This window comes from Hydra vulgaris, chromosome 10, assembly GCF_038396675.1.
Source record: "Hydra vulgaris chromosome 10, alternate assembly HydraT2T_AEP".
Classification (NCBI taxonomy): domain Eukaryota; kingdom Metazoa; phylum Cnidaria; class Hydrozoa; order Anthoathecata; family Hydridae; genus Hydra; species Hydra vulgaris.
This window is the reverse complement of record NC_088929.1, coordinates 36,943,172-36,970,152: the sequence shown is the minus strand read 5'-3', so window position 1 is coordinate 36,970,152 and position 26,981 is coordinate 36,943,172. Positions and strand designations below refer to the sequence as shown.

Sequence of the window (26,981 nt, the reverse complement as noted above, 5' to 3'; positions counted from 1 at the left end):
CCAAATCAAATATATATGTTTTTAATAAAGTTTTTACAAGTAGTAATAACTATTACTATATAGAATGTAGAATGCTATACAAAATATTGCATCTACGTTTGTGTGTGTGGGTTTTAAGATTTGGATGTTCAAGGTAAAGCAGAAGTATTTGTTACAAATTGTTTCAAAAGTTGTATATTTTAGTTTTTAACATATAAAATATCAAATTTCAAATTTTTCAATTGGTTATTTATCTTTTTAATTATTGAATTAGTACCTTAATTGAAACAAATTGTGTCAAAAATTAGGGGAAAAAAATACTTCTAAAATAGTAGTTTGGACCTGCTATTGCTACAAAGATAAGCCTCTATATTATTGCCGTAAGGTTGCATTTCTTTATTTTTTCTTCAAATTTTATAATGGTTGCTACTCGAGCTATCATCATTTGTTGAAGTTGCAGCCTTGTTGAAAATGAGTTTGTTAAAAAAAAAAAAAATCCCTTGGTGGTTTTTTTTTAATTAAAAAATATCTCTAAAAGGTACTTATTAATAGTTTCTAAATATTTACTAGTCACTGATGATCACATAATAAAATAGCTATTTGGGGTGGGAATCTCTAGCTAGGTGTTCATTTACCCATAAGTTATTTTATGTCAATTTGTGTTCTGTCTGAACTTCTGACGCGGTCTTGGTTCACCTATAAGTTACTATATGTTTGTTTGTGTTCTTCTTATATCTCTGTTGCAGTGTGAGCTCAGTAATCAACATGTGACTCCAGTAATAAAAGCTAAGCTCGCCTTAATCTCAAGTAATATGTTAGGTGTAATGTCTTTCCTAACGCATTTCCAAAATATTTCTACCAATATTTTAAAGTAGAACCCACAAGAAGTAACCTTTTTAACTACTCCAGTTCAGGTCAGATTCAGAATCATCACAATCACCCTCCTAGTGGTATCATGTAATCCAGTATTACATGCCCCATGCCATGCTACTTTGTAGGGGTTTGGTTTTTTTTAGGCCAAGATTAGAAAAAATAAACTCCGACTTAAAAATCCTCTGCCTTGGAGCTCTTGGTTAAGTAAAAGCCATAGATGGTGTCTCGATAAAAATACTCATCTTGCGTACATGATCACCACACCCAGCCACTGTTTGTAGAAGGCCTCCAAGGCAAAGCCTCAAACCCTTTCTTTATCTATCAGGCTGACGTAGATGTAAACCTGTTTTACATTTTTTCCTGCCTAGTATAATGATAAATGCTGGATCTTCTTGGCTTTACTCATAGAGTTTTGCTTGTGTTTTCTTGAAAGTGGCATTTGACACGGATGCTGTTCCTGTTAATGTTTTTGGTGTGCATTGTCGAGATCACATAAGAAACCCTAAGTTAATTAGCAAGGCTGACACAGCTGCATATCACATTGATTGGGATGCCGTGCTTTATCTATAAATGATAAAGTTCTCTATAAACTTAAATCATGCTCAAAGTAACCAAAAGTACTAAAAATAAACTAATGCCAAAAAATAACTAAAGCACTAAAAAGCTCATAACTTCTGCATTTTGTAACCTTTTACTCAGATAGTTAAATTTATGACTCATTTTCCAGACAACCCTAACCAATTGCCATCATTCCTTGGACTTTTGGAAAATTTTCAACAGCGTTATTAAAAAGGAAGGAATAACATTCCATCTCTCATTTATGGGGCTAATCTTATTATCTCTCCCAAGGATAAGGCAGAGCAATTTGCAATAAACTATTCTTTCTATTTGACTCTTGAACCTTATGGCCGTACACTTCTTTCCATTCCAGTTAAACAGGTTAACCCATTGCTAGACATTCATATCTTTTAATCTTCCATTGCTTAAGTCATATCTCAATTAAACTCTTTCACGGCTTGTGGTCCAGAAAATATTACTGCTATAGTCTGAAATAATTGTTCTCCAGAACTCTCTCTATACAATTCTCTCTAAACTATTTAATAAGTGTTTGACTGAATCTTGTTTCATTTTTGCTGGAAAATGGCACATGTGGTTCCAATTTTTAAAAACTCTGGAGAACATTCTGATCCCTCTAAATATCGTCCGATTGGTCTTCATTATTCGCAAGATATTTGATCAACAAGTTTCCAACAACTCATTTTGAGTCAAATAAGATACTGTCAGACAATCAATACGGTTTTCAATCTACGGCTAACTGCTGTGACTGAAAGATTCTATCATGCATTAGATGGCGGCGGCAAAGCTAGAGCTATTGCTATTGAGAAATCTAAAGCTTTCAATAAAGTTTGACATGCTAGTCTTTCTTAATAAACTTGCTTCATACGGTGTATCTGGGAAAGTTTTGAGATTATCAAATCATTTCGTTCTAACCTCTTTATTAAATCAATCCTCAAATGTCAATATTTTTCTTCATTTCCAGTAACTTATGGGGTACCCCAAGGTTTTTAACTTTGATCCTGTTTTGTTTCTCATTGTAATTAATGATCTTCCTGTCAATCTTGCATCTAAAGTGACTCTATTTGCTGATGACTTATTATTATTTTCTTTAACTTACTTCAAATATCTATCGTAATGCTGCAATAGTTGTTTGAAGTAAATAACCATTGCATTTAGTCCTCTTCTTTACTTCTTTTTTGATTATTGTTCACTATTAACCTCTCATGGAAACCATATGCGGTAGTGGTGTAGTGGTAGAGCGCTCGCTTCATAAGCGAGAGGTTCCGAGTTCGATCCCCACCACGTCCCTGGTAGTACCGCGCTCAACTTGTTTCTCCGCGCTGCGGCCTTGTTCGTCAAGGTTCGTGTTTCGGAGTTATAGAGTTGAGAGAGGGTTATAACCACAATTAAGTAGCCTCCTTATCTTTAGTCGCCTTCTGGGCCTTGGGGAGGTGAAATAACAAAGAAGAAGAAGAAAGAAGAATATATGCAATAAATTGCTAGGTTAGAAGATGCTAAGATTGCTTCTTTTTATCGAGCTCGCCATTTTTTTACATCTGATTCCATTCTTTACCTCTACAAATTTCTTATTCGTCTCTGTATTGAATACTGCTATCATATTTGAGGAAGTTTTTTTTATGATGCTCTTTCTCTTCTAAACCTTGTTTGTCTCATCTTTCAGCAAAGAGTCATCCTTTTACTGTATCTGTCTCTGCATACTCTAAAAAATTTTATACATTTATTTTTTTTTAACACACTTCATACTTTTGGCACTTTCTTTCTCACATTTTCCTGACTCATACAACCTACAACTTTTTAAGTCTTCTGTTAACCAACTTATACTCTATTCTTTGTTTTCTAGTAACCCCCAACTTAAAAGGAGTTGCTCGCAACCTTGTTAGGAGTGAATCAGAAAAAAATGCGTTTTATTATGTCAATAAACACTTCACACCCAAAGTGTTTATTGGCATGATAAAATAAAATGTAGGCTTGTCTAAGTTTCTCTGTTTTCTAATATTAAATGACTTTTCGAGCGTTTATTGCAAAAGTCGTATTCGTGTTTGTAAAGACAAAAAAACTCTCGGGTCTGTAGAACATTGCTTTTTCTAACATATTACTTAAGTTGGAAAAAAAAGAAAAACGGATCAGTATTTATAGTAGTCCAGATAAGAACCCATTTTGTGTTCAGAAATTACCTTGACTACTTTAAAAGTTTCTGGAAAACATTTTTGAAGGAACTTTTTTTCATAGTACATACAGGTTTGGAAATTATAAGAGTTTCGATAATCTCAAAAGCTCTATATATTATTGAAAAAAATTCTTTCCAAAACTATTAGTTTCAAGAAGCATTTAGAGTAGTTTTAGAAGAAATTTTTTGAAGACTATTGGGACCAAGGCTTTCATTGTTTTAAGAATACCTTTAATGAAACTAGATACTTTATTTTCAGTCATAGGATCAATGAAAAAAGAATTAGTACTTGGTATTTTAAAAAAGTTGCAAAAACACACTTAATAGAAACAATTCTTTTAAGTAATTTGTCTTAAATTGTCTCCAAATAGTTCTTAAATATATTAGCAACACTAGTATGATTTGAGCTGAAATTTCATCAATTTTGAGATAATAAGACGTAATATTAGAAGAAGGATTGATGTTTAATAGTTTAAAATTTAACTCTTCGTTTTTATTTATTATATTATTATTATTATGTTCATAATTATATAACTTTAATGCGTTTATACAATGAACATCAAAAGACTTTATAATACAAATTAAAAATCTTATTTAAACATAAAATATTTAAAACTAAGCTTATACAATTTTTCATTCTCTTCGCATATCAGATATTCAAAATATCTTGAAGCATATCAGATATTCAAAATACTTTGAAGCATATCAGATATTCAAAATATCTTGAGGCATATCAGGTATTCAAAATATCTTGAAGCATATCAGATATTCAAAATATCTTGAAGCATATCAGATATTCAATATACTTTGAAGCATATCAGATATTCAAAACATCTTGAAGCATATCAGATATTCAAAATAACTTGAAGTGATACTGTATGAAAATGCACCACCTTTAAAACGGAATGCTCATTTCATTTGTTACAAAGATCATCTGCAAATAATCGAATAGAAAAAACTAGAAAAGCATCAAACCTGGAATAGACACAAAATATTTACCACTGACAAATAAGTTACATATAAATATTATTTAGATATATTTATGTATATACTTGTAGCTTTAGTACAAGATACAACCGTTAGATACAACCATTAGTTAGATATAACCGTTGATGATTGTGTGTAAACGGTAATAATGTGAATAGTAAATGTATAAAACTATCTAGGTACGCCTGTTGAAAAATCTAATGCTACAGTTCTTTCTAAATTGTGAAAACAATGCGCTTCAAAATGCCGTGTTGTTCGCTGCCAGATTTTTTTCTGACATTTAATTTGAGAAAGATAGCATTATTATTTAAATAAAACACGCTTTGATTTAATCTTTATTATGACGCCATGTTACATACTGTGTACGTTCACAGTCTATTAGGGTATTATTTAACCTAGTAATGAGTTTTATTCATAACATTATCAATTTTCAAGTTTACATTAGTTTCCAGTCTTACGGTAACTTTATTAAACTTGAATCAATTGATTAGCAAGCTTTACATTTTTTAACCAATTGCTTCACTTCTTTCCTGCTTGCTGATAGGTCAATTCATTATTTTCTTAATAACATAATTTTCTGTGGATCAATAAACACGATCTTTTTTTCGGAAAATTGCTAAGTACTGATTATCCCATTTGCTAAAATATCAAGGCTGTATTAACAATTATAAACTAATTGCAAAATATTCGGGTAGGTGGGTCGCTTAAGTTAAACTCCGTGGCCGAGTTGGTAGTGCTCTACAGTATTAGTAAATGTCTGAATTCAACAATCACCTCTAGTGCTAATGAACTAGCATCCATTAAGTGGGTACCCCCCTCTGATTTTAAATCTAAGAATTTTTACAAAAATTGATTATTGGTAACATGTTTATATTAAATTAAGAATAATGGACTAACTTTTTTTTTGAAAATCCATATTGTTGTCATAACCACAAAATACCCCTAATATGACCAAAAAATGATTTTACGCCGGCCAAAATACAAAGAAATTGAGCCATTTCCACCTTTCAATACTGAACCATAGTGTTGCTATAAGGCAGGTCTATGATATGAGTGGAACAGATTTTTCATAACTTTTTCTCATCACCACAACAGGACGACCGAAGTTTAAGGTCAAATTTTTTATCATTTTATTGACCAAAAACTTTTTTTTTTAAATTAAAATAAAATCCATTCCATTCATATCATAGAGTATAATATGGACAACACTTCATAAAAATTTCATTAAAAAATATCACATCGTTCTCCAAATATATTGGCCGGCGTCCACAAATTGCTATTCTGAGAAAAACTCGATTTAAGTAAAAACAGTAATATATTATTCATAAAATAGGTAAAAATAATAATCCAAATTATCAAAATCCACCAGGAACATACAAGTCACCATCTTTTTCAATTATTTTGTCATTTTTTTTCAACTTTTTGGCACGTAAAAATTGCCGTCTTGACTTATTATCAGGGTTTATTCGATTTTCAGCATTTCTTTTTCTTTCATTATTTAATACTTTGCATCCTGCAATCATATGAAAGCCTGGTTCCATGTTCGGTTCTTTAAAAATATAAAATGATGCTTTTGCTCCAATATTAAAGTAAGCAACACCATCATATACATCAATTTCTAATTGGGTAAGCGAGACAAATGTTTGTTTTGGTATACGATCCCAAATCATTCTATTAAACGATTCATTAGCATTTTGTGTTTTGCCGTGCAAACATTTTTGTAACTCACTGTCTTTACTTAACTCTTCAAATATATATCTCACTTTTATAATAATGCCCATTGGTAAACCCGGTCCTGGCTTATATGTTGTTGTTTTATTTATTTTATCAGCATTGTATTTGCACCAGCTGTCTGAACCAGTAGGGCAGTGTGGAAAATGTAAACTATTATTTTTCGATGAAGCCACATGAAATAGCAATGCTAACACTCCTGCCTTCATTTCCTTTAGGTTACCTACATTTTGTCTGATTGCAACTCCAACAAAATTTTGTAAGCGATCGATTTTCGCATCTGTAAGACGCCCTTTACCACCAAGGCCTTTTTCTCTTTTCTTTAAATTCTGCAGCCGTGTTCCAACTCTCTTTTGATAATGTCCAACGCATTCCAGCTTTTCAATTTCTTTATCAGGGTATGTGTTTTTAACATTCATGTAACTTTTACTGTCTCCATCACCTAAATATTGAATATATCTTAACTGGCGATTATCAATATAACGCTGAAAAACACGTTTTGCTCCTTCTGGCTCCATACCACTAGCAGAACCTTGGTAATTATACTTACAAACATGGGAATTTCTCCATTGTGCATAAGCATTTGGATTAGACTTTTGAAGGTCTTGATTAATACTACAACCTTTACAATATCTAGACATGACTTCAACATCTAACACTTTGCCACTAACAGTAGAGAAAACAGAAAAGACTCCATTCAGCAATGAATATCCTCGTTTGTGCCATGTACCATCGCAAGATACACAAATATCAGTTGGTGCCAAAGATGTTTTTTGCAGTTTATTTGCGGCATTTATCATTGTTTGTTCTGCTACAGTTTTAACAGTTGTTGCAATTATTTTCAGTAGTTTTTGAAAGTTGCTTTTGGTCATAGGCTTAGGTAAATTCATAAAAGTGCAAAACTTTTTTATGCCTGCATACCCATGGCCCAATAGTTGCATGCAATAAATTATTCGCTTATTAATATCAAATCCTTTTTTATTATTATCATTGATAGAGGTGTAGAACTGATGAAGATAGTTGCAATCTTTTTTTTGACACTTAAGATATAACAAGGAAGATAAACCATGTCGTTTATTATATCTCTCACCTAATGAGAGTGTGGGACTACCACATTCTGGACACAGAAAAGAACTAAAAACAGAAACCAAAACAGCAACATCAATGATACGATAACCAGATATACAAGGTTTCAAAACAAGTGTATCTTCTAAGTCTTCAACTTTTCGAGACGAAGCTGACAAATTAAGTGAGTTTTCATTATTTTGATCCAAAACACAAGTGCTGTTAGCAGCATTTAAATTAATTGTTGGCAACTCAATACTAACATTATCAGAAACACTATCAATATTCACAGATTTATTAAGATTTCCAATAAATCCTTTTCTTATACGGTGAGTTTGTGTACGTTGCTTCACTCGACAATCTTTTCCCATTTTCACTAATAAAACTAAGCTGATAAAATAACACTATAACTGCTTTAAATTGTCTTACTTGATGTAGCAGCCTTTACAAAAATTCTCAAAAAATTCATAAAGAAGCTGTTCAACCTTGTACATAACAGTTATAACACACATTAGAGTTGAATAAAGGTAAAATGTAGGATGTATACAGTTAAACAAGTGCGTTGCTATGGCGTTGCTAGGGATATCACGTTAAGACAGTTTATTTAAATAGACAAATTAAGATAGTTATCGGTTAATTTGCTACTTTTAAAACAATTTTTATAATCATACACAGGTAAAAGTAGTTAAAAAACGATTTTTTTTTTTGTTGAAAATATTGAAATTTTAAGGGGGGATAGCCCCTCAACTCTCTCTGCAGGATCAAGGATCTACTTGTTCAATCAACTATATTAGTTGCCTTCTGGTTATTAGATGCAACTTTAGAATAGTTGGGTTTTATCTCCCTTTTGTAATGTTAAGAGAATTTAACAAAATTTATTTTATTCTCTTAAATTTATTTATTAATTATTAAGTAATATACAGGGTGACCAGAAAGTTCTGGCACTCATTTTTATTAGTTTATTAGACTTAAGAAAATATATATTATTTCTCAATATTTTTGTTTCCATTTCATTTCTATGTCAATTCTTAATTGTATTCAGGCATTTTTTTAATTTAAATCTATTTTATTTTTAGTATGAAAGTCACAAAAGACCATCGAGTTTCTATAGAGCATTTGTTCTTTAGTGGATGCACTGGAGCAGAGATAGCAAAAAGATTTAAAATTCCTCGAAGAACTGTCTATAACAATTTAAAACGTTTAGGAGAGACAGGTAACACCTAAGATAAGCCTAGAAGTGGAAGACCACCGACATCAAGGGGCAAAATTATTATCAAAAAAGTGCGTGATAGAATTCGTCGAAATCCAAGGTGGTCGATGAGAAAAGTAGCAAATGATTTGCAAATAGGTTGTGAATCCCTGAGAAAAATATGCAAGGATAAGCTAAAAATTGTTCCATACAAGATCCAAAAAACTTATCTTCTCACAGACAATATGAAGAAAGTAAGAATGGAAAGATGCAAGCTTTTGCTCAAACGTTTTTCTTCGGCGCGCCGCTCAGGAATTGTTTTCACTGATGAATGTTTATTCAATGTTGAAGCTTTTTTAAACAATCGAAATGATCGGATATTGTCCAGAAGTATCAGTGATGCAAACATGAAGGGTAGAATTGGTTCTCGTTCAGAACATCCGCAATCCGTTATGGTTTTTGGAGGGATAACTTCGGATGGCAAAACTCCGTTAGTTTTTGTGGATTCTTTAGTTAAAATTAACAGTCAAAACTATTTAAATGATGTCCTTATAAAAGAAGTACTTTCATGGTCCCAATCACAGTTTGGTACAAAGCCCTGGACATTTCAACAGGATTCAGCTCCTGCCCGCAAGGCAAAAATTGTTCAAGGGTGGTGCAAAAACAATTTTCTAGATTTTATCAACGCCCAAGAATGGCCTCCCGACTCGCCAGATCTCAACCCGTTGGATTATTCCGTGTGGTCAGTTTTGAAGACCAAGACATGTTCTATCCCTCATAGCAATTCGGACTCTATGCGCCGAGCACTTCAATGGAGTAATGAAGGAATGGAATAATCAATGGAGTAATGAAGGAATGGAATAATCTTTCTCTAGAATACCTGCGCGCCGCAGTCAATGAATTCCCCAAGAGACTTAGGGCCTGTATCAAAGCTAAAGGCGGTTATTTCGAAATCTAATGTTGTAATGTGATTGTTAGTTGTTAGAATAAAGTTTATTTTTAATCTTATTCGCCTTTTTTTAAATTTAGTCGTTTTTATGGCAATTTTACTATGTGCCAGAACTTTCTGGTCACCCTGTAGATAAAATAGCATAAGACAAAACAGCATATCGTGAAAATTATACCTCTCACTTTTCATGTTAAGAAAATTTATCTTTCGATTTTTATTTGTTATATTATTATTATATTCATACTTATTTTATTTTAATACAGTTTATTTAGTTAACCTAATAGTTATTTAAAAATTTGAGTTAGTCGGTGTTCGATTTACCGGAATGAACTGTAGGGTAGGGTGGGGCAAGATGACCCGTGGGGCAAGAAGTCTTTTTGCTTATGAGAGAGCATCATAGAACGGTAATGTTTTATCCCTCTATAATACTATTCATAAAGTTAAAACAAAATCGTGGAATAAAAAATGTTTTTAATATTGCTGGTGGGTGTTGTTTAAATCGGTTAATTACTTTTTGGAGTACTTTGTTAGTAAGTTGCTTCTAACTTTGAATGTTTATTGGATTGGCAATACTTATACGATTAAGGTAAGAAATGTACTGTTTTATAGAGAATTTATCCCAAAATAAAATATAGTCAAGAAATTTTATAACTTAGCAATAAAATTAATTTTACTTGTATTAACCTTGCACTCACTACAGATGAGGTAAGATGTCCTCGGTTACGTGGGGTAAGATGCCCTCAAAGGGCTTCTTGCGTCGTGGTTTTACGGAATTTCTACCATTTTTAAAGTGTGTTTAGAACATAAAAACGTTTACTAATTTAGTTATTGACAATGTTTATATGTTGGTTTATATTTATATTTTATTTATTGGTTTATATTTTATTTATTGATTTATAGAGTTAATTTATAGATGTTATGTAATGTATAAAATAATAATGTTTTAAATAATTATATGATACTGTGTAAGTGTTTGTATGTTTATTTAATTAAAATTTTAAGGTTTTAATATTTCTTTAGACACATATTTAAATATTACAAATAATGGTGAGAAATTATGTGCGAAAAACACAGAGAGGTGCAACAAATGATAAAATAAAGTCAGCATTAGATATAATAAAGATGGGCTGCAGTCTAAAGAATGTTGCATCAGAATTTTGTATTAATAAAAAAACATTACAACGTCATCGAGATGGAAAAGTAAAAGTAGCTGGTGGTTTGTCTCTGGGTGGAAAATTTCCTGTTTTTAGTAAAGAATTTGGATTAAAGATTGTTACACAAGTTCAGATTATGGAAACAGCATTATTTGACTTGACAACAATAGATGTGCGTCGCCTAGCATATGATTTTGCTAAACAAATGGGAATCGATAATCCTTCTAATAAAGAGTCAAAAATGGCAGGAGTGGATTAGCTGCGAGGATTCATGTCTCGCAATCCACAACTTTCTATTCGAGCTCCACAAGCCACCAGTATCAGCAGAGCCATTGGCTACAATAAACCAAAAGTAAATCAGTTTTTTTCAGTATACAAGTCATTATTTGAGGAACATAAGTTTTCAGCCAAACAGCTCTGGAATACGGATGAAACTGGAATCACAAATGTCCATAAGCCAGGAAAAATAATTGCAACGAAAGGCAAAAGACAAATTTCGAAAATAACTAGTGGAGAAAGAGGCGCTACTGTGACAGTTGTGTGTGCAATAAGTGCTAGTGGCACTTATGCCCCACCCTTATTTATATTTCCCCGTAAGCGAATGACTGATAGGCTGGCTGTTGGTGCACCTTCAGACTCAATTATTAAAGTTAGCTCCTGTGGATGGACTGATTCATCTTTATTCATTGAATGGATAACACATTTTGTTGATGTAACTCATGCATCTAAAACTAATGAGCAATTAATTGTACTTGATGGTCATCACAGTCACAAAACACTTGAGGCCATTAACTTTTGTCGTGACAATGGGATCCATCTCATAACTCTTCCACCTCATTGTACACACAAGATGCAACCTTTAGATCGTACATTTTTTAAACCATTGAAAGTTGGCTACAATACAGCAGCAAGCAACTGGGTGTTATCACATCAGGGGCGTAGAACTTCATTTATTGACATGGCAGGTATTTTTGCAACTGCCTACAACTTTACTGCAAACATTGACAAAGCAATCAATGATTTTAGATGCTCTGGTTTATACCCAACAAATGACCTTATTTTTAATGATGAAGCCTTTGAAGCAGCTTTGCTCACTAATGAAGCTGAGCCATTGAAAATCTGTCAGCAGTCTAGTGAATTGCCTAATTTGCCTCTTGTTGCACCTATACAGTTGGCAAATGTCATGAGCACAACAACTACTGCTGCAAAATTGAAGGCTGTTGATGATGCAGTTTTGCCAATTGTTGATGAGTATATCGGCCTTACTTCTCCCTTAAATATTTTGGAAAAGATTTCTCCGCATCCCAAAATTCCTGTTTTAAGACAACGAAAGAGAAAGACAGAGTCAGCTGAAAACCTTACTTCTTCACCTTTCAAGAAGCGACTAGAAGAGCATGAAAACAATGTAAAAAAAAAGCAACAAGCAGTCATATTGTGTAAAGAAAAAGCTGCACTTAATAAGGTGATCAAGCAAAAAAATGAAATCAATAAATTTGAAAACAAAAAAAGTGAAAAAGCGTGAAAAGCAGAAAGCAGAAAGACCTAATGGCATAAAGAAACAAATGAAAAGGAAGAAAGATATGGTTTCTGCCTCTGAAAGTTTTATCACTGATACAACTCTATGCACCATATGTTCATACAATGTGCCACCATTTGATGATTGGACACAATGTAGTAAATGTACATCTTGGTACCACTTTTCATGTGGTCCAGATGATTCAAACTTATGCTACTACTGTGAATCATAATCATGTATATGTTATTTGAACATTTATGTTAGTGATATAAATTTAAAAAAGTTATTTATCTTCAAGACAATTGCATAGAATAATTGCAGTGTTTATATTTCAGTTATTTTAATAAAATGTAAAGAGTTTTAATAAAGAACTATTAATAGCTTTTATTTTAACTGATAGTTATTTTTAACAACTGTTTTAAAGGTTTGGGGCAAGATGCACTCTTTGGAGCATCTTGCCCCACGGCTGGGGCAAGATGTCTCCTTGCACAATTATTAGTTTTTTTAATTTTAAAGTTTATCACCAGTATTAAAGTAGTTATTTTATCTTACCAATGTCTTCTCTTATAAGTAAACTTTGATATTAAAAAGAAAAATTACTAGAAAATGTAAAAGTATTTGTTATATACGCTAAAGTTTGTTAAGGAGGGCATCTTGCCCCACCCTACCCTATATTGATCTTTTTTGATTAATTTTTTTTATATAACTTTGAAAATTTTTTGATTTTTTAATTTAACTTTATTTAGTAAAATTGAAATTAATAATTAGTTTATAAACAAATTGTTTTAAAAATTACATAAATGATAATACAAAATTAATTACAAAAGGTGAAAAACATAAAATTTATCAATATTAATTACAACAACTGTAAGAGTAATTTTGGTTTTTAATTAAAAACCGAAGACTAAATTTTCTTAACAACATTACAATAAGAAGGTAGAGCCCTATCGTTTTAATGTCACGAGACCAATCCATCGTTATTGCACAAGCGTATCTTCTATTAAATTAAAGGATTGAAGTTTTAACAAAATGAAATCATTTGATATTAGTCCGTTAAAGTTAAGAAATTTAATACTTTAGTGTAACGAAAAGTCCGTTGAAATAAAGGAGTTAACACGCTAGAGCATCAAATAATAAAATGTTACTATTCCGTTGACAAAAAGGAATTGACGCGTAAAAAAAACAAAAAACACTTCATTAATATTAAGGAGGAATTAAGCAAGATATAATAAAATAATTGTTACATTTTTAAATATAGAGACTATTTTATTATGTTTTATAATAATACTCATTGGTGCTTAACATCATAAAAATAACAATAGTTAACATCAATCTGATACAAGGACTACTAAATTAGTGATCGACCGAAACCGAAATTTGAGCCGAAACCAAAAGTACCGAAATTTCGGTTCAGTGAAGCCGTAGCCGAAACCGAAATTTGAAAATGAATATTTAAAATCCCTGAACCTTTTATGATCACCGAATTAAAGCAAAAAAAAACTATTTTACATATATCTAGCCAATCACCATGTAACATAGTTTGATAAAAACTCTAATATGTCAAGACATTTCAATTATTAAAGGTAATAATTGAAGTATTTTCTCTGCGAAATTCATATTTTTTCATGTTTTCTGGCAAAAGTCTGTTTCTTTCATTTGAAAGAATTTCTCCAGCAGTTAAAAACAACCTTTTAACTTCGGCAGATGTTGGTGGAGGTCTAAGGAATCTCTTTGCTACTTTTGTCAAACCAAACTTTGCTTTTAATGTTGTTTTCTAATATTAATCTATGAAACTTTTTTTTTTTTGTTATTTAGGTGCCCCAAAAAGACCTATAGGTCTTGTCACAGAGCACCGCGGAAGTGCATTTAACCAGGAAGTTCACGCCTCCTTCATTACCGTCACGCAAAAATATATCCGAAGCTCGTTTTGAGCCTGGACCTCCTGCTTAAAAGGCAAGCGCGCTAACCTCTGCGCCACGGTCGCACAAGAAACTTCAGACCTTCTTTAAAGTTTGAATCAATTTTTGAGATTTATAGGACTGCCGGTAGTTGTATTGCTTTTTCAGTTAAGAGATTTTTTAGAGTAAACCACTTCTTAAATGTGATGAAAGTCCGCTTGAAGTGATTGAAGTTTTGGATTGTGCGATCCACGAGATATTTTCAAATTGCAAGTTCCGTATTTGAAATCACTAACTGTCACGGTAAAATGATTCCATAAACCAGTTTTTTATTGATTATTTTCCATTGCAAAATTTAGCACTGAGAAACTTTTGATGAAACTATTGGTTTGGGTTGCTTTACTTAAATGTTAATTCATTTTAAGAATGATTTGAGAATAGTAACTTAAAACTATTATGTAACGTGATTTCAATTAAAATTTTTACAATTGTTATAATTAAAAATTGATTTACTAACAAACGATTACAATTAGGAAACTGTCATGATCCCACTCTATATTAAAACCGAAACTTTTATAAAAAAATCTTATAAAAGTTTCGGTTCATTTCGGTTGCGGTTTGAACCGAAATTTCGGCCGAAACAGGAAAAGTAAAAAAATTGTTGAAGCAGAAATTTCGGTTTCGGTTTCGGCCGAAGCCGAAAGTTTCCGTTCACTACTACTAATTATAGAAACTAATAGGATAAGGAGACCTTTATTGCTCAATTTGTAAGCAGGCTCTAAAAAAGCTTCAATTATATATTAAAAATTAATCAAATAATTATAATAATATAATTCAATATACAAACTTTCAAATACAATAAAAATAGTTTTTAAACATAATTTTAATACAGTCACTAATTCATAATATATTTATATGCAATGCGTGCGCGCGCACACGCACACACTCACACACGCACACACACACACACACACACACTTACTCACACACGCATACAGATATTTAAATTAAATCAATGTTAACAAACTAGACTTTAGTTTGTAATACTGCTGTTAATCGTATATATGTTCGCACAATCCAGCAACCTGTTGTCAATTTCTTAAAATATCTGGAACCTAAATGATATACGTAATGCAAAATTAAATTCAAACTCTTTATTAACAAATTTTTAGTAGAAATTTTGTTATTTCATTAAGCCTATTATTTCATTTTCTAAAGATAGAAATTTTACTGCAACGAGAAAATAAAATCTTTGATAAAAATAAAATTATAAAAAATGTAACAAAAATTATCTTATCTGATGCTATCTGATGTTTCATAATTTTCTAAATGCATCAACATTTATCAGAAATAAAAAATGTACAAAAAGGTCTATAGGAATTTTTTTAAATTAATCTATTAAACATTTTCTTTATGGCTTAAGGTGAAATAATGATAAATCAAAATAAGAATAAATACGCATGTCAAAACAAGTGCAAGTATCAATACAACATTTTAAATTTTACAGCATAATTGATTCACCATTGTGAGCTAATTTTTATGTAAGTTTTTATTTTCTATTTTCTTTTTTTTAGCATTTATTTTTTTTTGCCCCTAGTATCATATCATCATAAAAATAATATTTTAAATGTACTGTTATTAATAGTATTATTACGTATTATACTATTTTGAATAATACAATTAAAATTACTAAGTTTAGTTGCATAACAATAATATTAATTTTAATAGTATTATTGTAATGTAATACATTGTAATATTAGATTTACTATTAATAGTAGTAAAAATTGCTTAAAATGCTACATCGCTAGCTCATTTCCTACCGAGAAAAAGTTAAACGTCGTCAATATTTAATTTTTGGAAATCTTAAAAGACCAAGAGGACGTTATAGTAAGAGTATTCATTTAATATAAACTACAAATAAAATTTATTTTTCATTCGTTGCAAACAAGTAAATTCAAACACTATTAAACAGAATGTTTATTTTTATAACTATATCATTGGATATATCTAAACACAAAGATGCTTTCAGAACTCTATTTGAAGCAATAAGTACAGTGTAACAATAATAAGCAAGCTTCTTCTACGTAAACTTAGCGCTTTAAATGTGTACAAAGTTAACATATACATAGTTTTGCAGTTCATCTATAAAATCTAGCATTGATTGTTTCCAATGATATTAATATCTTATTCTTGCAAAAAAAACCATAAATAACTCTTTAGGTTTGATGAAAATAATTTTCATATTTTAATATATAATCTAAAGTTAACTTCTTATCTTATTCAGTGTCAAAGATCATTTTTGTGAAAATATTTCAACAAAATGTTAAAACTAAAAAAAAAACACTTCAGGAGCTTAAAGCTAATTTAAGATGTCATTTAGCACTAAATATTTAGTATTACTAAACATTTAGTAATAAAGTATTTAATTAAACTTCATTTAGTAGTATTTTAATATAGATTTAGTTTTCCTCTTTTAGATGTTTTTAAACTAAGTTTAACACCATGGTGTTAAAAAACCCAAACTTTTATTTGTTGCACGAAAAAAACATTTTAAACCTTGAATGTGTTTATTTTGAGAAAACTACAATTATAATAAATGCATTATAATAAATGCATTTATTATAATTGTAGTTTTCTCAAAATAAATACTTTCAAGGTTTAAAATGTTTTTTTTTCTTGCAACAAATAAAAAATTTGGATTTTTACTAATTTTTACGTAAACTTATATCAGATAATAATCTACAGGTATCTCCATGATAATCTACAGATATCTTTTCAAAGTTGTCATTAAAAAATCACTTAAAATTTAATGCAAAGACTATTAAGAGTTATCAAAATCATAAACCACATAAATCGCTTTCAAATGTCCAAACGCTTTACTCAAGAGATTAACAATAATTTATCTATATTGATTAATAATAAGGAAAATGTCAACTACAAAAATATTACATATTAAAACGTATAATACACGTTTTTAGACGTATAAAACAGGTCTTAATCGATGTACTTAAGGATAAATCTGTAAAATACGCAACTTTTAAGGGCGATTAGAAATCGAAAAGCAAAATTTCCATTTTACCACATGCAAACAAAATACAACAAGTTATTCAACGAACCTGATCAAAATAACTCCTTTTAAAATATATTCAGCTGTTAAAAATTTAAGCAAAACTAATATCTGTGAATATTTGAGGTTGTACGAGATGTTGTTAAAAACGTTTGTATTTGTTTGTTTTGCTTAACAAGGAAAAAACTTTAATTTGCCATACTATCCAATGTTCGTGTTTGTAACATATAAGAAACATTAGTAACAAGGGATATGTCAAAATATACAATTATCTTGATTTTTATGATTTTTTTTACTATTTTATGCGATTAATTTGGTTATAAAGCAAGTTTAAATAGTTTATTTGAAAGTTTAAAAGACCTTACTCAATGCTAAATCGAAAAATCATTATAATTCTATGAAAAAAGCAATACTTTTATTAAAAATTATGGTAGTGTTATTTAGGTAGTGAAAAGAAATTTAAGTATAGAGCTTTTCATACTTTTCATGAAAAGTTTTTATAATAAAGTTTATGAAAAATCTTTTTCCGGTTGGCTTTTTTAATAGGCTATTTTAACATTCATCATGTTTTTTCAAATGAAAATATTTTTTTTATATTATAATTATTATAAAAATATTACAATAAAAAAATAATTTACTTTGTTAAAATTTTATATAAACCGTCCTACTACACTTTCTTTTGGGCTTGAAGATTTTGTTTCACTTTTTGTTCTGCAACAAAAACGACAACAAAAATTACTTAAAACTCTTAACTTTACGACAATTTTTCCCTTAATTTAATTTGCTGCTATTGTTGTTGGTGCTGTTGTAGTTGTTGCTGTTGCTGGAGTCACTGTTACAGGGGCGCTAGAAGCCTTCACGCCTAGGACAGTAACTCTGATTGGCACCCCTATTTTTTAAAATTTCAAATGTATTCAGTAAATGAACTTTTTTGTTATGTATCTTTGATTTATTTAGCGTCTCTTGGACATCTACTGCCCGGGACAAACTGTCCCTTTCGCTCCCCTCTTCCTCGGAGCCCCACTGCACTGTTGTTGCTTGTTTTGTTTGCTGCGCTTCATCAAAGTTAAGCTTATGTTATTGTTTAGCTTGTTTTACTGCTTTTGAATTGTCAATTTGAATTTTAATAATGAAATAATCCTCTTCAAATATTTTAATAATGAAATAATCCTCTTCAAATATTGGCAACTAAACATAAATAGCTAGAACTAGCAACAAAAACAACAACGATATTTATTATCCTCAAAATTTACAATCATATAATTACAATAACACATTAATAGTAATAATAATAATAATAATAATAATAAAAATAGCAGTAATGAAAATAATAAATAATAATGACAAAAACAATAAAGTTTCTAAAAAAAAATTAAAAAAAAAAAGAAAACTAAAAGAAGTTAATAATGATAAAAAATTAAAATAATTTTTTTTTTAGAATTTATTTAAATCAATTTTGTTTTAAGTAAAGAAATGAAGATAAATTATTTTGAAGTTTTAATTTTTCAAACTCATTCACGATGCACAAAGACTTCGATTTCATTCACTGATGCACTGATGCGTAATTAGCCAAATTCATTAGACGCGGTCCGCACACTTATGTTTACGATGTAGGGAAAAAAAAAAAAAGATAGTAGCTTTTCAGTTTGATAAAGTATCAACAAGTGTTCCACATCCTAATATTTATACTTTTTCGGGCTAAATTTTTAAAACGCTTTAATTGTATTGTGCTTCTGCTTTATGCTTTATAAAAATTTTATATCAAAAGATTCGAATGGTCTGCTCAAATACTATCGTTTACCAAGATCAGAAAGTGTACAAAAAACCTATATGAAGTTGTTTAAAACAAGTTTATAAAAAGAGAGATTTAATACAAACAATTTGCCAGAAATACAAAGAATATGCCAGACAATATTATTTCAGTTAAATAATAAGAAAAAAGATGCAAAAAAAAACTGACTAGTTAAAATAAAACTTGAATCAATCATAAAAACAAAGTGATATGAAAAAACAAAAACAAAATTCAGCAGAGAGAAAATTATTGTTATAAAAATTATAAAAGGAACCCTTTATATATACAAATTCAAAAATAAAATTTTCAAAATGTTAAAATTGCTTTTATCTCGAAAAAATTATAACGGCAGAAAACTTTAAGTTTTTTATAAATTTTCCTAATGATTTTAACATAACAAAACCAGATTGTCAAATTTGACTTTTAACATAACAAAATTAGATTCCAAAACTTGATTTCAAGATAATTTCAGTTTTTCATTTTCTTTTAATCATATATTGAATTTACTGTTTCTTCAACAATTACTAATAAGATATTAATTTGTTTAATTTAAAAATGTTTGATGTATTGCATCTGTACACTCAATCTGTAGCTGGCATTGAATATAAAATTGAAGAAAATTTTCTACTTGTTTTTCATGGTCCAACACAATTAACACAATCTTGAGTTTTTTAGTCTAACAAACTTCTTGATAGATCTAATTTATCATGGCTACAACCATATTTATTGTTGATTAGGCTAATAAAGTATAGGTATTTTTCAACTTTGCTTTAGAAAGTTTTTCAAATAATTTACCTTTTTGAATATTTTCTAAATGGCTTAGGCCTGGTGTAAAAAACATTTCAATATAACATAACTTTAAAAGTTTTCCAAAAGAACCAAGTAAGTTAGATAGCAGTAACTTTATGTTTTCTGCAATCATGCTACTTTTTTGTATTTTGTTCTATGCCTATGTAATGAATACCATATCATTTTGGAGCCATGCGGTTACTAAGGTCAATATGTACAATACCAGTATTAAAAAGTTATCTATTAATGAGAAATATGCTATGCCTTTTAAACCATCATATGTTCTTTGTACATCAGTATTTTTAGTCTTATTTCAAATGATATTAGCGACAATTTTGTTATTATTTTTAAAAGTGTTAAAAGAAGTTTCTTCAAGTATTATTATAATTTGAATCTTCCGTAAGTTTAATAATATAGAAGTCAATATTTTCAATTTTAGTGTTATTTATGTGAAGTATAATTGGATCAAATAATGAGGTGTTAAAACAATTATAATCTGATAAATGAAAGGCAGTTCTTTGTGAGCATTTATAACATAAATGTTGACAGACACATGATTCGCTTTCAAATTTCAATTTCATTTGTACAAAATAAACACGTTACAACTAAACAGCCATTTCTTAAAAGTGTTACTTAAATTTTTAAACAATGATACATCTGTTTAAAAATAGTTTAGTTCTGGATATGCTAATGTAGCAATTGTCATCTTTTTTATTTAGGACTCATTTAATTTTAAAAAATGATTACACTTTGTAGCTGTTCTGTGTAAGAAAGAGCCTAAATCTTTTCTTTTATAGTTTTTATTGTATTTAGTATTTTATCATTATTGTGTTTTAAAAAACACAAAAGTGAAAGTAAGTAAACACAAAAGTGAAAGAAAATCCAGTACACAACCTACTATAACTAACAGGACAACTTCAATGTTCTATTTTAGGAATAAATCAATCAAAGAGTAAAACAACTGATCACAAATAGTCAATATATAATTTTATACTCATAGATTTAATGCATGTAACATTTAACCAGGTAACTATTTTATTTTGCAACTTTGTAGCATTTTTTGTTTTTTCAGGAAGACGCAGTTCCCTTCCTTTTTATGGTCACAATATCTGTAAACGATATCTTCACTAATTTTCTTATCGTAAAAAATCTTGTTTGATGACCATTTAGCTGTAATTTTCGGTACTCTAAGAGATACTTCATCAAAAATACATGTTTGCTATTTAATAACAATATTCAATAGCCTATTAGGCTTCCTTTTTTCTTTTAGCTTTAAAAAACGTAAATACATTTGCATTTTCTTTTGCAATTCCTCGAAAGTATCTTTTTAATCATTTAGGTTTTTAATCATGATGAATTAAGAACTAATAGTAGCAGCGACAGTATTGTTTAATTGATTTTTTTTAACAACAAAGTAACCATCTGTACTTTTTTCCCTACATCGAATTAATTTCGAGACCAGGCCTCTGAAATGAATTAGGCTAATTGAATACTTACTGACGAGATTGGAATTTTAATTTTTTGGAAGTTTGAAGTTTCCGTATTATGGAGTTGAATTGGTTAATTAATCAGTTTAGACTTAGTTAATCAGTTTAAACTCAATTGATCAGTTTAGACTTAATTAATCAATTTAGACTTAATTAATTGAAACCGAATTTAAAAAATGAGCAAGTAGCTATTTCCATTCGACCCCATAATTTTAATATTTTACTCGTAATCTTTTTTCGAAAACAGCAAATGTTTTTTTAAAAAATATTATAGGGCTGTTTTCTACCCTGTCATGAGTTTAACGAAAGTTATTATTAAATATTAAATTATTAGGAGCATTGGAAATAATTTTTTCCAACCACCAATTTAATATTGAAAATTATTGAGTGATGATGGGGTCATGTCCCCCACCATCACTCCACTTTTTAGAATACTTTTTTTTGGGGGGAATAAAAAGAAACATTTCACTTCGTGTCGCAATTAAAATGACACGCCTTTGTCCATGTAACAACGTTTTTAAGTATATAAATAGAAAGAGAGGGAATAGTATTAATATTATTATAAATTAAAATTAAAGATTGTTTTATTTTTTTATATCTATTTTTAAGATTCTTAAACTGAAAAGAAAAGAATATTTATCATCGTTATCTGTAGCAATTCAGTGTATTGTATTTAAATGGAACTCAATTTTTCTATTTGACCATTTCATCCAAAGCTTATATTTCGTAGATTTGTTCAAAAAAACTGCAGTGGGGTAGTTCATAAATAATAAAGCTGCAGTTGGGTTGTTCAAAAATGATAAAGCTGCAGTGGAGTTGTTCATAAATGATAAAGCTGCAATAGGGTTGTTCATAAATGATAAAACTGCAGTGGGATTGTTCAATTTTTTATAATTAGTGTGAAGTTTTTTTTTTCAGCACAACTCTGACATCTCCTCCCCATTCCTCCCCCCCCCCCCATCACCCCTTCCCTTTCTTCCGAGCCTTCTAAAGTTTTATTATACTACAAATATGTAAAGTTCTTTCGTTCAGTTACGCTAGTATAATGATTTATATTCAAATAACGTTTTTTTTATTTTATGCAATTTTGAAATTATGATTTAAAAATAAAAGCCATTTTTTTAGTTTATTTCTAGCTTTTCTTTTTCAGTCAGTAATATATCAATAATTTCTCAATGGTTTAAATAAACAAAACATTATTTGATTGATTTTTCACAAATCGAGTATAAAATTATACATATATGGTTTCAAACTTAATTTGTGAAAAATAAACTGGAAATCAGTGAAAATCAACTGCACTTTCCAGTTTTGAAATGCATCTGTGCTCCACAAAATTGATCTAAAAGCATAACGCATATTTTCATGTAACATCCAACACAAACGTTATGAGGAATTGATGATAAAAAATAAGTTGGTCTCAACTATAGACATTTTGACAAGTTTATTACCTATATGCAGGGTTGTGCCTACTAATACGCAAACTAGGCAGCTGCCTGAGGCCCCAACGTCCAAGGGGCCCCAGAGGGGTTTGAAATTTTTTTAAATTTTAAAGTTAAAAAAACAACGTTTAAAATTTAATTTACGAAATATTCGTCCAATTTTACAGTAAATGTCTTTGAAGTGGAGACCATTACAGCATTGCTCAATGTAGTACTATGCTCGTGCTCTTCTTTGTGAATCAATACTGCTCACTCTTGGGAAAAATAGGAGATACTGACGCGGCGTCTATTGCTCTCAGTACGTCCGTCATACAGTCAATGATACAGAACATGTCGAAAACTGTGTAATGTGATAACTTGTGCTAAAAACTGTAGACTTTGAGAATGAGTCGAAATTATGCAAGTGGATTTAGCAAATGAAAGAAAAAGCAAGAGGATGAGAAAAAAATTAAAATTTTGCCAAAAGTTAGTTTATTTTTCACCGGACCACAACCCAAAAATAAAGTTTTGCCCATTCAAAAATTTCTAACATGGGCAGTTGATGATGCAGCAGCATTAATGAAAATGGTGAGGACAAAAATTTTGTACCAAACCCTTTGGCAGAGCCTGCATCAATTAAAACATCAAAGAAATTGACACCAACAAAAATTCTTGAGGTTGAGCTTCACGAGATTTTTTCAGATCCTGCAGACTGACCTGATGATTTGTCTCATCTTCGAGAACAATTAGTTCTATCAGGACCAACACAGGTAAAGGGTTATGTTTTCCCAAAAAGTTGCTTTTCCAATTCCAAAACAAAACAAAGATTTTGTGCTTCAAACTACAATAGATTCCTGACAAATGATCAAACCATAACAAGATCATGGCTTGTATACTCAAAAAAGATGCAGATGCTGTATACTGTTTCTGCTGAAAGTTGTTTAGTGTCAATAAACAAAAACTTAGTACAAGTTGCTTTCGTGATTGTAAAAGCATTTATTCCATGTTAAGTGAGCATGATCATTCACAAGAACACAACAATTCCTGGATAAAATGGAAGGAGCTGGAAAGTTGCTTGAAAGCAAACTGAAAATTATTCAATATTTGCTAAAAAACAATTCGGCTTTTCGTGACAGTGAGAAAAAGCTTTTTTCCCCATGGGAATGGAAACTTTCTTGGCCTAGTGAAATTATTGGCAAAGTTTGATAATGTCATGCAGGAGCATGTTTGTCGAGTAACCAATAATCAGTTGCCTAATCATTATTTAAGTAACAGGATTCAAATGAGACTAACTGAAAACTAAAATTAAACTGAAATTATTCATTTAAACTAAACTGAAATTATTCATTGTCTAAAGGTGGCAAAATACTTTGCCCTCATATTGAATTGCACTCCAGACTTGGCCCATAAAGAGAAAAAACTGTAGTGATACGTTTTGTCAAAACTTCGGAAAGTTCTGCAACAATTAAAGAATGTTTTTTGGGCTTCTTGGTAGCTGAAGATCAAACAGGTTAAGGAATTAAAAAAATAACTACTACCTTTTTGACTGAAAACAACATAAATATTGATTACTGCAGAGGACAAGGATATGACAATGGAAGCAACATGAAAGGTCGCATTAAAGGAGTGCAAGCATGAATTCTGGAACAGAACCCTTTGGTTTTCTTCTCTTTGTATGGTGTCCATTCATTAAATATAGCTATTTCTGATGCAGGCAAGTGCAATGCATCCACAAAGTTGTTTTTTTGGATATCTTTAACGCATTTTTCTCAGCATCACCACATAGATGGACAATCATGGAACAATGTGTTTGAGCTACAATAAAGAAATGGAGTGAGACACACTGGGAATCTCGAATAGAAGGTGTAAAAGTTAGGAACCATTTACCTAAAATTTTGAAGGCACTAGAAGAATTAGTAGATTCAACAAGTGATCCCTTTGCCTTTGCCGAACTGAGATCTTTGACAAACAAATTATCATCATATGCCTTCAATATAAAGACTATGATATGGTATGAACTCCTGGTGCAGATTATTATTCAAAGCAAGTAATTGCAGTCTGAAAAAATGGTCCTTAAATTAATAATGCAATATATCAATAATTGCAAAGTAGCTCTTAGTGCTTTTATAAATAATTTTCACATGTTGTTACTTGAAGCTCAGAAAGTTGCAGCTAGCTGTGAAATTGATACTGAGCTGCCTCAATCTTGAATGAGAAAGACTAAAAAACAATCTCTCTACAAATCAACTGAGCAAAGATGGTTTACACCAGTGGAAAATTTACGAAATAACTTCTTCAATGAGACAATAGAAGTAGCCATACATAGGTTGGATGAACGCTTCGCTGAACTGTATCGTTTGTGTGAAACATTTGGATTCCTTTTTAATATTAGGACTATTGATAAAAAAGGGTTAAAAACTTGTTGTGAAGTATTGAAAACAAAACTGGATAGAAAGTGGAGAAGCGATACTGACAGCTAAGAATTTTTTTACGGAAATTTCGAGTATTATCAACTTACTACCAGTTAATGTGACATTACCAATTGAAGTGCTTCAATATATTACCAAAAAAAATATGAAAGAGCTATACCCTTACCATTGTATAGCAGTTCGCATTCTACTGACAATTCCAGTTACTGTTGCTACAGGGGAGAGATTTCTCCAAGCTGAAATTGATTGAGACATATTTAATTACCACCATGTTACAAGCGCGACTCAATGGGCTAGCATTACTGACCATTGAGGATGAGATAAGCACTAGTCTATAGGAAATAATAAGAGAGTTTGCAATAGATAAGGCCACAAAGATTGCATTTTTTTCTAAACAAGACATATGGGAAGAGAACGATTTGATTTTTTCATATACTTTCCTTTAATGTGCAAATGAAAAGTGATTTGATTTCACAGAAAAAGTTAAGTTGTAACTTTTAGATAATTTTGTTTCCATTTTTTACCCCGAAGTCTGACATTTTCATTGGTTTTATAATTCTTTTTGTCAGGTTTTTTTCATGTAATTTTTTATTTAGAGGTCTGCTTTGTTTATTCTTGATGGCTTCAATAAAAATTAAAAATACTAAATAATTTTGTTAGTTGTGTAATATTTACACAATACAACCCTTTATCTATTTTAAATGGATGACCAACCAACAGATTTCTGGAAAGATTTCAATACTTTAAATCCATTATAAAAGTTTTGAAGTTTCAAATAGTTTCCTTAAACAGTAAAAACTGGTTTTGAATTAAATATAACAAAAAAAAAAGTTGACTTTAATTTATAAAATAATGGTAAAGTAAAGAAAGCTAAACTACTGTTCATTGCTTGCATTGATGTTCTTAGTAGTCCAGGCGTGACATGCTTTTTAAGTTTTTGTCTTAAATGATGTTTTGAGCAGAAGAGTGTCAGCGGTATCATTTCATCAATAAGGTAAGTCTTCCACTGGAAGTCTTTTATCCACATGTACTTTTTTTTTGGTTCTTGAAAATTAAAAGACATTTAATCCGATTCAACTCATTGATTGGTGCATTGGCGTCATAATAAACAAACTGGGCAAATCTCTCAAGTTTGGCAAATAAAAATCTGTTTATTAGTTTAGCTGATGTTTCTGATAATTAAAATCATCTTTGCATTGTATAGAAGAAATGGGAATCCAGCGGGTTTGATGGAAAGCACAATGTTTGTAGAAAACAAATCCATCCGACGGCTTTTTTCCAAGTAAAGTTGTTGTCATTTTGCAAGTCTCAATGTAGTCACTTGTTCAGTTAGTTGGTTTTCTTTTTTTGAAAGCTAAAATCTTCTATTTGTCTTGTAAATTTTATCTCAATTGATTTGAATACTCGAATGAAAAACTAGCTGACCTATATTTTCCAATCAATAACTCCCACCCATTTTAAATGATGTCGTGGAAATGATACCTGAAAGCAAGAGTATTTTTCTGATAAGGTGATTTTCAAATTTGAACAATTAAAAATTAGGTGACCTATCTTTTCCAATCAACCACCCAAATACTATTTAAATCATGATGTCATGGAAATGATGCCTACAAGCAAAGTAGAGTATTTTTCAGTTAAGGTGTTTTCCTATGGCAACTGCAGTGCCTTGAATGCATTCATTGTTTGTTGTTGCAGTCGTATTCCAGCAAGTTTTGACATTTTTTTTTAACATTCCACTGTTGAAAAAGACAAATCCACTCATTTTTTTGTGAGTTAGCTGTTCATAATTTCAAGTTTTAAACTTTAAGAATCTTTTTTGATGCCAGTTTTGGGCGTTTCTGAAAAAATAAAAGCAAGTTTGTTTGAAAGTGTGAAGATTTAGGAAGAGTTTTCCCATCCCATTGAAAAAACC

The 26,981-nt window shown here is 30.3% G+C and overlaps 2 protein-coding genes across 2 annotated transcripts in view; both read left to right on the top strand.

Annotated features, from left to right (window-relative positions):
- The first annotated feature begins 10,944 nt into the window (after nt 1-10,944).
- LOC136086321 (uncharacterized) lies at nt 10,945-12,195 on the top strand. Its single transcript, XM_065808615.1, has one exon. It carries the CDS (start codon nt 10,945-10,947, stop codon nt 12,193-12,195), a length of 1,251 nt encoding a protein of 416 aa, XP_065664687.1.
- A 3,757-nt stretch (nt 12,196-15,952) lies between these two features.
- LOC100205690 (solute carrier family 13 member 2) overlaps nt 15,953-26,981 on the top strand; it is a 79,511-nt gene continuing 68,482 nt past the window's right edge. Inside the window, exon 1 of the mRNA XM_065807924.1 lies at nt 15,953-15,974. The gene's annotated coding sequence lies outside the window, so the exon portion shown is untranslated. The remainder of the gene's footprint in view (nt 15,975-26,981) is intronic.

Excerpts from the sequence above, each read along its gene's own strand:
- LOC136086321 (XM_065808615.1), top strand. The coding sequence starts at position 10,945 with ATGTCTCGCAATCCACAACTTTCTATTCGAGCTCCACAAGCCACCAGT.